At 30.3% G+C, this 11,523-nt stretch overlaps 1 protein-coding gene across 3 annotated transcripts; it reads right to left on the bottom strand.

Moving 5' to 3' along the window:
- Nucleotides 1-4,940: 4,940 nt before the first annotated feature.
- Nucleotides 4,941-11,507, bottom strand: prtp (thioredoxin domain-containing protein pretaporter). 3 transcript variants are annotated; one of them, XM_074136495.1, is made up of 9 exons: nt 11,042-11,507; nt 10,825-10,971; nt 10,643-10,751; nt 9,650-9,781; nt 9,414-9,569; nt 8,531-8,721; nt 8,310-8,442; nt 7,528-7,620; nt 4,941-5,144 (listed from the first exon to the last, which is right to left on the bottom strand). In XM_074136495.1, exons 1-9 carry the CDS (start codon nt 11,215-11,217, stop codon nt 5,061-5,063), a joined length of 1,221 nt encoding a protein of 406 aa, XP_073992596.1. In that variant the 5' UTR covers nt 11,218-11,507; the 3' UTR covers nt 4,941-5,060. The 3 variants fall into 3 exon arrangements, with proteins under 3 accessions (XP_073992596.1, XP_073992599.1, XP_073992598.1); XM_074136498.1 differs by having other exon boundaries at nt 7,524-7,620; nt 11,042-11,505; XM_074136497.1 differs by lacking the exon at nt 4,941-5,144 and having other exon boundaries at nt 6,380-7,620; nt 11,042-11,505.
- Nucleotides 11,508-11,523: the final 16 nt, after the last annotated feature.

The raw sequence follows: 11,523 nt of genomic DNA, 5'->3' as shown, positions 1-11,523 counted from the left end.
CATTGAATATTGAATTCTTTTAACAACAATTTCCTTTAATTCCAACATAAATTATACATTACTGGTGTAAATTATATCTATTCTTGCCATAAATTATACCCTAGTCTTTCCATAAGTTCCGTCGCGAATACATATTTATTTGCATTTAATAATTCTCTAACCAATTAGTTAAGGTAAATCAGGTAAGTTATTTTATTGAACTGGAAGAGACAATAATAGAAAATCGTGCTCCATTGTAATGTGAGAAAATCTCCAAGAGAAATTTTAAACTTCTCAGATCATTAGGAATCAGAGATTTGGGTATAATGTGATTGAAGAAGTAGAAGTAGAAGTAGTAGAGTGCGTACTGATCGGCTAAGGTTTGGGAGAACTTGGACGAGAATTTAAGGCGGTAAGTGTTCGGGGAAAAAATGCTTTGAAAACGGAATTCTTGGGCCTCAGGATATGAACATTTTTGCTTTGACCATTTCGAAAAAAAAAAAAAAAATAGGCATGTTCTAGACTTAAGGAATAGGAAAGGCACGCTTTAACGAACTGACTTTGGATAATGAGGAAGTAGAAGTAAAAGTTGTTACTGAACTCACTTCTACTATCTTCTTGCTTAATTCTTGCTGGCTAAAAATCATTTTAGTATTTAAGAAATTATTAATCGACAGGATGGTAGATAGTGTTCTACAGGTTTCAAAGAAGGTGCCAGAATGGTTGAGGTTCAGAGAGGACAGCATACTGCAAATGGATGAAAAGTTGTGGGCAAAGACACAAAATCAACGTTTATTTTGTTTTATTGATAATTGTCGAGCGAAGAAGCCCTACTTTTCGACCTACTTTTTGAGTCAAACAGAAAAAATTAAAAAATACAATCATCAATAACAAATCAAGCGAAGTTATGCTCTCGATTGATGGAACTTGATTGAAACCTTCAAATCGAATGCAACATTTTGTACACTAAGCTTCCTGGAATTTTTATTTATTTTTATATAATTTTCACCAAAATTCAGATGATTCCAAAATGTTTTTTTTGGGGGGGGGGAGGGGGAAAGAAATCATTTTCAAAATTTTCCAAAACACGAAAAACAGACAACTTTCTCTTACTGCTATTCCCTCAGGTATAAGTGCCAAATACTCTTCAGACTGAATTTTTAATGAAGAATTCGCCTTATTTCAGTATTAGGTGACTTAAACCACCATTAATAATTTTTGTAAAAAAAAAAAATCGTTATACAGAAAAATCGTATATCGGGTTGATAGATGTTTCTCAGAATCTTTTTTTATTTTTAGGATTTTGAGAACCTTAAATGCATTTAAATTTCAGCATTTAAGCACCGCGCAATATAACTCTTTTGAAAGGGTGAGCGTAAAATAAAGTCAGCAAAGTTTCTCCTTTATCTTTTTTTTTTAAATTTTAATCTGAATTAATTTATTTTTAATGTTTATTTGAAAAATTATAATAATTTTTTTGTCCTTTTTCAGTGAGTAAAACAAATTGTTAAGCATATTCTTTAAATTGCCAGTGAAGGTATTAAAATTCTCCCTCAGAATTTCCATCATTTGCTCAGTATTTATAATTGAAATTTTCACAAAAATTTTGTAGGATTTTTAATTTTCAATTGAATTAGTGAAATTTCAAGCCATAAGAAGCGGGATTAAAAGAAGAGAAAATATAAGTAAAATATATCCAGACATAGTTGTAGAAGAATTTACTGTAAATAGAAATCAAAAGCTGCATCTTAGAAATTTATTCAAACAAATGATATTGTACAATAAAAAGTTTAAAGAAAACTGCTACAAATAATTATACTATTTAATAGTTGTTTGTTTATTGGGAAAAGTTTGTTGAGCAGGTAAAACAAGAAATTTATTTAAATAAGCAATAAAACATTAAAACTACTACTAGTCTTTGTTAAAAATAAGATAAACAAACAAAATAATTTTGGAATATTGATCTAAAAAGTCCCTTAAATTGGCTACAAAATGATTTAAATAAGAGCTTTGAATTTCAAGTAATATAGCATATAAAAACAAAAAATCTGAATCTATTGAAAATCGATGCACCATGAAAACATTTTTTGGGAGAATCTACCAAATTTTATGTTAATTAAAACTTACAAAATTGCCTCCTCATTTAAACTAAAGATATATGTATATATTTTAGTTTTAACCAGCAATGTAGCTAAATTAATCTGGACCAACTTTTTTTTCTTTTTTTTTTTTACAAGAAAGACGGTAAAAGAAAGATAGGTATTAGGAATTGATTTTAATTCAGTGGAGAAAAAAAGCAAAAGTACGAACAAGACTAAGATGGTCTCAATTAAAGGCCCACGGATTTTTTTATTTGTTGTTAGATATCTATATATGGGCCTGTAAAAGATAAAATAATAAATGGCTTAAATAATTTTGGTTATTAACTCAAAAACATCATCATTTCCGATCTGACATAGACTTTTCTTATAAGTATCGCTTCAATTGCAGAATCATTTCTTATTCTTTCTTTACTCAGCCCTAGAGTATTCAAACTCATCTTTAACTTAAATTTCTTAAAATCTTAAATTTCCTTGAACGGTGGTTTTGAAAATAGAAAAAAAATCAAATGATTATTCAAAAATGGGAGAACAATAATTTTTAGACTTTCCCTTAACTTAATCTAACTCGACTGCAATTATTTGCTGTGATTCAGTAGAATTTTTAGAACTTTACATTGATAATTGACAAATTAAATCAGTGAAGATAAATTTCTAGCTGTCGAGTTAGTTAAACTTAACTTCAGTTCTAAATAAGGATATCTTAGAAAAGAAAAGATCTGTACTTCAAGTCTCGAAGTAAGGAGACAGATAACTAGCGCGTCCATTGTTTTCAGTCCTAAATTCATTGCCTATAACTAGAATCATTTATTCTTGCCATTCTTTAAAGGCCTAATAAGCACTAATTTTTCAGGTAGTGCCAGAACATTTTTGTAAGAAAAATAGATTGCTTCTTTTTATTGTAAAATCGAAGGATTTTTTTCAATCAGCTATTTTTGCAGATCGGATTCTTGTATTTATCGGTAGTAATGGAGCTCATAGAATGTTGATTGGCTAAGATATTGACAGTAATGGCAAGAACTCAGTGCAGTTACTTATATACTACTCCTTTGTCTAAAATGTTCTTACGGCAGTTTTTTGGTTTATACAATTTCACGCTCATTTGATTTCTTCCTGACTTAGTCCTTTTAAATACCTTTTAGCATGAAGACAACCTTCAGTGTTTCTCCAGTGCTTCTTCAAACATTGAATCGGGACCACAAACTATCCCACTTTAGCCAACAAGCTGGCTCATTTGCTGCCTTCTATCCTGGTATGTTCTAAGTATCCAGAAACTATCACATTACTTCTCTGATCAAGGCCGTACATACAATCTTCTCTTACATTTGCCAATAGATTTAGAATTTCAACATGGTATGTTCAAAGCCTTGAGCTCAGCGTGCCCAACCGACAACACCCTTATATCATGTTAATCTCTCCGTTTCCTCTTCACCTGGCAGTAGTATTCAATGTTATTCATGATCTATGCTTGAAAGATCGTGGGTGCTTCTTTAAGCTCAGGCCAAACACCCAAAATTTCTGTTCTAGACAAACCAGTTTCCTTCCACTCTCTGGAACCATAGCAAAAACGTATGTCACCTTAGGATGCTCTTCCACAAAACATCTCACGCTAAACTTTTGGGGCTTCTCAAAGCCATATTTCTTGTTCACATCTATTTTGGGATGTAGAAATTAGTTCACTACGCTTCTACACGCCTCTACGCTTAATCTCTATTTAATTCCGAATACTTTCAACCAATCTTTTCTACATTTCATCCACCAATTGCTCTTTACACTACTATCTACAGATATTATTGGTGAAGTGTAAAATACATACGCAAATCAGATCTCGACAATATATAATGATTTTTCTATTATTCACATTTTCTTTCTTTAAGGGTTGGAATTTGTAAGTTGAATTATTTATTTACAGTTACATAAAACAAAGAAACAAAAAGAACCTTTTCTTCGTATTTAATGCCAAAGAAAGCTGTCAATTAATTGATGATATGTACAAAAATCGTTACACTGAAAAAATAAATTTAAAAATAATATTTCGATCGAGGATATTGCCTTAAATATCATTCCAGAAAATAATTTACATGCCATTTTGAAAATCTAAATGAAGAAAATAATATATTTGAATTTTATTGATTTTTTTGAATAATGTGTTAAAAAAATGCAGCAAATAAATTGGAAAGAAATGAATAGATTTAAAGAATATATAATTTAAGTCTTTGATGAGGTAAATTGCGATGTGAGGTGTTTTATTTATATTTATTTGGAAAATAAATTTAAATCTTTAAATTGAAATTGGGATACTAAACTTCTAATTGGTACTAATTCTACAATCTTTCCTTTTTTTCTACAATCTCCTTTTTTAAATTTCAAGCTAAAATAAAACAAAAAAACCTAAGAATATGAAATAAGTGAATTGAAAATGTGAAAATATGCATTTTACTAATGAAATGTTGTTTAAAAAATGATTTGCTGTTAGTTTTTCTTTTGTTAAGAAAGAAAATATATAGTTTAGGGTCCGTCCTTTTTATGATTAGTACTGATCGTAATCCATTTGTGATATGTGTTAGAATAATTGTTGAAATTATTATAAAAACTGTTTTTATCTTTTTGTTTTTTATCTTTTCAAGGAACTTGTATTTATTAAAAAGATCTATATAGATTCAATTCAAAGGGACAAAATGATTATTTACTTTTTATAAAATGTATAAATTGTAATTCTGCTTCAGCCAATTCCTTAACAAAAGTTCATAAAGAAAATGCAAATAAGAACTGATGAATAAACGAAGAAAAATATGCTAGAACTGTTGAGGTAAATAAATGTAAGATGAAATATTTTAAAATAGTCAATTCATTAAGTTTAAATCACAATTACAATTCTCTATTTTTGAATGATTAAGCAAACAGATTTTACCCCATTGTTTTTATTTATTCAAAACTGAACTGGCTGGTAAAAGAAGCACATACGTATGTCTCATTTCACATTCAGATTTCGTACTTCAGTTTATATTCCATTTTACGCAGTATGGTTTTCCAAATATATTTTTGAAGTTTAACGTACTGGGACATCTATAATAAGTTGGAATCATTAATATAAGAAGCAATTATTTGGTACTGAAGATAAAATTAAGTTTAATTAAAATAGTAATTGAAGCATTTTCGTTTCTTATCAATTCTTTGGTTTTTGTTACTTGTTTTATACTCTGTATTGTACGAAATGCATATATTGTAATCAATAATTAAACTAGAGAATTTGAACTATCATTTTATATTCATAAGGTAGAGAACCTTAATTTCTGGTTTTAAAAGAGGTAGAGAATGCGATAGGTTGTTCTTAGATTGTTTATTTTTTTATATACTCCATCCGTGGGGCGTGGAAACTCTGCCATGGACCGTAACATAACTTTGATTTTGACGGAAGATGTGGTCGGACGTAGCAAACTCCTCACTAACCTGTATCCTCTGTATGAGGACAAGATCAATGTGGGCTGATGTCGTTGATTAATTTCTAAGAAGAACATTGTATGCACAGGATGCGTCCACTAATATTTCTATGCGGCGTATTAATGAGCCTTTAAATAATCTTGCTAGTGATAAGGCGTAATTAGGCAACCTTATCTTTGCACATCATTGGGAGTTACTCGCATTGTTTTCTAGCAAATCCGTTGTTTTCATTTCCTATGTACCGTATCTATTGAAACCTACTGCCGCTTTCGATAAGGAGTTTCTTTCGTTACACTTCATTACTGCTCTCGATTCTGCGCGATTTACATTCTGCACTTAAAAGTCCATACCATTACCATCATTCGTACTGTAATTTTCCCACAAGATTAGTTATCTTGCCTGAAGAAAATCGAAATCGGATGATTTCTGTGTCCACTCTGGTGCCTGGAATATACCTAGCATCTCGGACTTTAAAAGCATTGAGCAATTTTGATGTTGGACACTGTGTACAACTTATGGTTTTCAAAGTAATACCCTAAATTCAAACTAGCTGTTTTTTCAGCATAGTTAATAGTATCAAGGAGATATGAGCAGGATAGTTAAAACACATTAAAAGGGCAGAAAAAATAAATAATTAAAAAAAACAATTTTTTACTACTTTGGTTATTTTAAGTGAAATTTTACATTAATCTACATTATGGTATCTGACAAATCTCTTAATAACAACACAAAATTAAATCTAATCATTGGAAATTTGTATTTTTTTTCCGCAGATTACAATTTTTTTTAAAAAGTATAAAAAATGTATACACAATGCAAATCACAGTCTCAAATGACTATAATATACAAATTAGGTATACTATAAACAGCTACCATAAAATGTTAAAAGGAAACTGAAATATTTTGATTTTTTTTTTTTTAAGTTACGTTCTTTTTTCTAATTTCCAAAACATTATTCTATAAATAACACTTGGTTTTATATAAGTTTTAATTTCCGGAGCTAATTTATTTACACAAATAAAAAAAGTAAATACATTAATAAATAGTGAGCTTTTTCGATCACATTGACTAAAATCCATTAATATATATGTGATGTATTAATTTTTACTTTTAACGATTAGAGGTTATACCAAATATAACCTGAACAATTTTATTTCAAATTAAAATAAAGCTTTTAGAAGGTATAGGGCACGTGAGCAACTGTTCAGCAGCGTAGGCTTTTATGTATGTAGCAGGAGATGCATACGGACATTAATTTCGACATGCTCCTGGTGTTCACGTGGTACTAATAAGAATAATTGTTAATTAGAAGTTAAAAGTTTTTTTATTAATGATAGTCATGTCATTAGCCGGAACTTTATTAGTACAATAACGGCATTTGAAAATAGTCTTTTGTTAAAAAGAAATTTGTTTATCACCAGCCAGCGAATGACACTGGAAGAGAAAATCTAAGGGAAGTCCTGAGTGGAGTTAAATTCCAGGATCTCCGAATACTAGGTCTACAAGCTATCATTGAATTCCTCATTGTTAACAATTTGTAAAAATTATTTCATTGCTGCTGGGCCACTTATTGCAACTCAGCGCTCTACCATGAAACATAAACAGAGTAAATGGAACAATCTTTGCTAAGAAACTAGAGAATATTGCTTGTATTGGGGATAAAAACCTACGTGATAATCTATTTAGTTCAGACGATTATTTAATAACTTAGTCGCTACGTTCAAACGATAGGAGTGAAAACTGTTCATGTGCATTACTATTGCCCTAAAATAACCAAAACAAAAACAAACAAACAAATTTAAAGATAATATGTGCAAACGAAGAAACAAGTATCAAATTTCATATAAAACAGAACCAATCTTTTTTTCCTCCTTATAATAAATGGAAATGAATATCCTTTTGAAATTACTTTAACAGTTAGAGGAATTACTTAGAGAGGTAGTAAACAAATCTAATGAGCAAAATTTGTCTCTCTTTAAAGCTCATCATGTACAAAATGTTTACCTACAAATTCATATAAGTCTTCAAGCGATCTGGAGCCGTTGTATTCTTCAATTTTTTCTCCATCTTTATACAGAAGAAGGGTGGGAAATCCGTCAACCTAATTAAAGAAAATAAGTTTAAGTATAATTTTATTTGTTCTCAGGGTATTTATTACAAAATTATTGGTACAAAATTAAAAATTAAAGAAAATATATATATGAAAATATTAAAAAAAATAAAATAAAGGATTGGATCGAAGGACTGTTTTCAAACTAAAGTAGTTCTTACTACGTAGTAGGATAAAAACCATTTAACAGTTCTAACAATGAAAAACGCAATATTCCGAGTTACAATTTTCTTAGACTTGAAGAAAAAGTGCAAATAAAAGTTATTTAACAATGTGTATGAAAGTAATGGTTTAATAAGAGATTTGTAATGGATTGTTGCTGCCAATTTCAGACTAAAACCTTTCTTTTAAAAGTGTAATCGAATTTTAAGATTCTCTAAAGATATTTTTTTGATAAGTCCAGAATAAAGTGATTTTATTTAGCTGAAAGCAACTGATTATAGGTAAAAATTAGAATTTTGAAAAAACGCTACATTTTTTTTTAATCTGAATTGCGGCTGATTCTTCTAATAGTATGATGAATTTGTTTTAAAGACTATTTACCTAATTTGACAAGTTAAAAGAACATGTTTTCCAAAATCGATCGCCCTGTACATATCTACTAAAAAATTACTGAAAAACATTGGTTTCTAAGAACTTTGCTCTCATGTGGAAACTTTTAAAAAAAAAAATCAACTTACTTCTTGATCATTGCATAATTCCTTGTTATTTTCCACTGTACAATCAACTTTTGCAATTATTATATTTTCTTTCGAAGCAAATTTCTTGCCCAAATCTTCCCATGTAGGAGCTAATCCTTTACAGTGACCACACCTGATAAAATAAAAGCACTGTTTAAACAATCATGCAATAAAATTCGCCTACCGACCAATATCGGTTTTAGTTACTTTTTTTTTCTCACCATGGAGCGAAAAATTTAACAAATGTGAATCCAGTTGCAATTCCTTTATGGAATGTTTCCCCGGAAAGTGATATTACTGGACTTGGAGGATGTGCTTCGTCTTCTTTCACTTGATCCACAGCTCCTCCTAGCATTTCCACAACGTAATTCTTAAGCTCATCTAATGTTCGAGCACCCTGATACTTGTCGATCTAATTAAAAGTAAATAAGAATATATATTTACAGATGTTGTCTGCAAACTTTGGCTATACAGATTTAATTATTTATTTATTTACAAAACGGGCAATCACCCAGTTACAAAGAAATATAATTTCAAATAACATATAATAAAAACTCAACATTTTGTATTCCTTTTCTATTAAAAAGAGCCAAGAATAGAACCCTGAGGTACACCAGATGATAGAAGAAATTCTTCTGACATTACTGATTTGTATTTAACAGATTGATGTCTTGCGGTGAGATAGGAATAAAACCAGTCAAGTAGTGATCCATGAATTCCACAATGGGATAGTTTCTGAATTAGTTTAGAATGATTGTCACGATCGAAAGCTTTGGCGAAATCAAGATATATAACATCGACCTGCTTGGCAGTAACTAAGGCTCTCCGTAGATAGTCCTCAAATAGTAACAAATTAGTGAGCGTCGATCTACCAGAATGGAAGCCGTGCTGTACACTGAGGATGAGGTTGTATAGTAAAGGCCGAAGAATGTCAATTACAGACTTTTCAAAAATAAATATAAAAATTGTACTGGCCATTGAGTTTTACTGCGCAAAAAGTTTACATGAAAAAAAAATGAAGAAAAGCAGTATCTCTATGCTTAGTAATGAAGGCATTTCTAGTTTTTTACTAAACAAACAAAATAACTCCAGGTAATTACAAACCTTTCGTCCATCTTCAATCCACAACAAAGTAGGATAAGATTTTATGTCGTACGCTTTACAAGCTTCTTTGTTAATTGTACAATCAATTTTTGCAATCTTAACTGACTTAGAATTTAAATAGGTACTTCCTACATCTTCCCACGTTGGCGCAAGTCTCTGAAAGGAAGATAATGACAAATATGAATGAATTATGCAAAAGAAAATGTAGCAGCTTTAAGATTTACTTGTTAAAGTACCTGACAATGACCACACCACGGCGCATAAAACTTTACAAAATGTTTTCCTGTAGACAAATGTGATGCATAAGTTTCATCTGATAATTCTGTAGCACCTTTCTCTAATACTTCATTATCTTCTTCAGCATGTTTCTGGAAAGTAATGTCAATATTTCTCGAACGATGATTTCACAAGGACAAAATAAAATTATTATAGTTAAATGGTAAAAACAAACATCAAAAATTTCATATAATCACTTCAGTCGGTCGAACATTAATGATTTCTTAAAACATCCCTTTCTTGCTTTTTTTATGATGTAGCGCAATAATTGATTATTTGCGGAACATTGTCGCAACTCCCAATATATTGGTAACTTCTGCCTTCTTCCAATAATCTCACAAGTTGAGAATACTCCTCGTGGTGGACGCAGAGTGCTTTCTTCCATTTGTACCACAACTAAAGACACATTTCTCGTGGTCGGACAGTTTTTAACACAGTATAACATTTAGAATATGTCAATGTTTAGCTCTAAGTTGAAAACAGATTTCTTCAAAGAAAGAATATAACTTTAAGGGTTTTTATCACATTTCATTTCTGAATGCCTATATCTCGCAATAGCAGTTCTACAACGCGGAAGAAATAAATTGTTATAGTTTTAAAGCAGTACCATCATATACAACTCTGTTTTTGCACCTCAAAATATAGATACAGGCAGATAGACAGATAGTTCATTTTTCCATAGAAATAGCTCAAGCTACTTATACTTTCAATAAACAAGTACTTTACACAGCCAATAATTCATTAAAAATAAGGTTCTCACAGTGAGCATCTACCACAGTAACTCACTAAAGATTTTTTTTTTTTTTTATGAGAAGGTACACTAATGTATAGAGTTCGATCTCATAGGCTGCAGTATTCTTGAAAGAAAGAAACAATAAATCGGTACAAGTTGACTATTCTTTCGCTTTAGAAAACTATAGATTGAACTAAATTTAGTTAATTTAAAATCTCACCACTAAACTTGATCCTAACTGTTCATTTAAAAAGTTTGTAAGAGATGGTAAATCTCGAGTCCCGCGAAACTTGACTGGTTCTAAAAGATCAGTACTGAAATATTTCAACCTGTAATAAAAAGGCCAAACGTGAGTGAACTTTTAACATTGTATGATACACTGAAAAAAATTAAACTACTTACGTAGGATATCCGGTGATGTCTTGTTGAGAGCAAATTGATGGTTCTGTAGTGCAATCTACTTTAGCAACAGTAACTCTACTATCTTCATAATTTAGCATATCAGCGAGTTCTTCCCAAGTTGGATGTAATCTTTTGCAATGTGTACACCTAAGAAGCACACCGAATTATGAAAGTAAGAAACAAATATAACATAATTATTTACGGGGGAAATATTTACCAAGGTGCAAAAAACATAACGAAATGGTTTTTCTTGTTAATGTTTTCCGCAAACTCTTCTGCATTGTACTGAACACATTTGCTCTCGAATTCAATTTCTTCTGCTATGTTTTGAGACACTAGCAGCAAAGATTGCAGGAACCACAAGTTCAAAGATACTTTTACATTAAAATTCATGTCTTTTTTTTAAGTAGTTAATGGCCGAACAAATATAATGGATAATACTGACCGCGATAGTTTACTTCATTTTATCGACGATTAAGAAAGTGGCGTTATCAAAGCCGGTTTCCTTGCGGATACGATTTAACTCACGAGTTTTTTTTATATGACCTAACCTAACCTTAAAATTACCAACAAATTCCAAATTTAAACTTTTATAAGTTATTATTTTATTTGTTACGTTTTAAAACAAATATATTAGGCTTTATTTTTTAATCTAAAAACAATCTCCTCATTTTAAAGTAGTTAATAATCGATATTCTG

Source organism: Rhodnius prolixus, unplaced genomic scaffold (genome assembly GCF_049639745.1).
Source record: "Rhodnius prolixus isolate KJV_2025 unplaced genomic scaffold, Rpr scaffold_5, whole genome shotgun sequence".
Taxonomy (NCBI): domain Eukaryota; kingdom Metazoa; phylum Arthropoda; class Insecta; order Hemiptera; family Reduviidae; genus Rhodnius; species Rhodnius prolixus.
Note: the sequence above shows the minus strand (reverse complement) of the source record. Positions and strands in the feature narration are given on the sequence as shown.

Excerpts from the sequence above, each read along its gene's own strand:
- prtp (XM_074136495.1), bottom strand. The coding sequence starts at position 11,217 with ATGAATTTTAATGTAAAAGTATCTTTGAACTTGTGGTTCCTGCAATCT. Across the intron at positions 10,972-11,041 it reads GTTATGTTTTTTGCACCTTG|GTGTACACATTGCAAAAGAT; the intron begins GTAAATATTTCC and ends TGTGCTTCTTAG. Across the intron at positions 9,570-9,649 it reads CGTGGTGTGGTCATTGTCAG|AGACTTGCGCCAACGTGGGA; the intron begins GTACTTTAACAA and ends TCTTCCTTTCAG.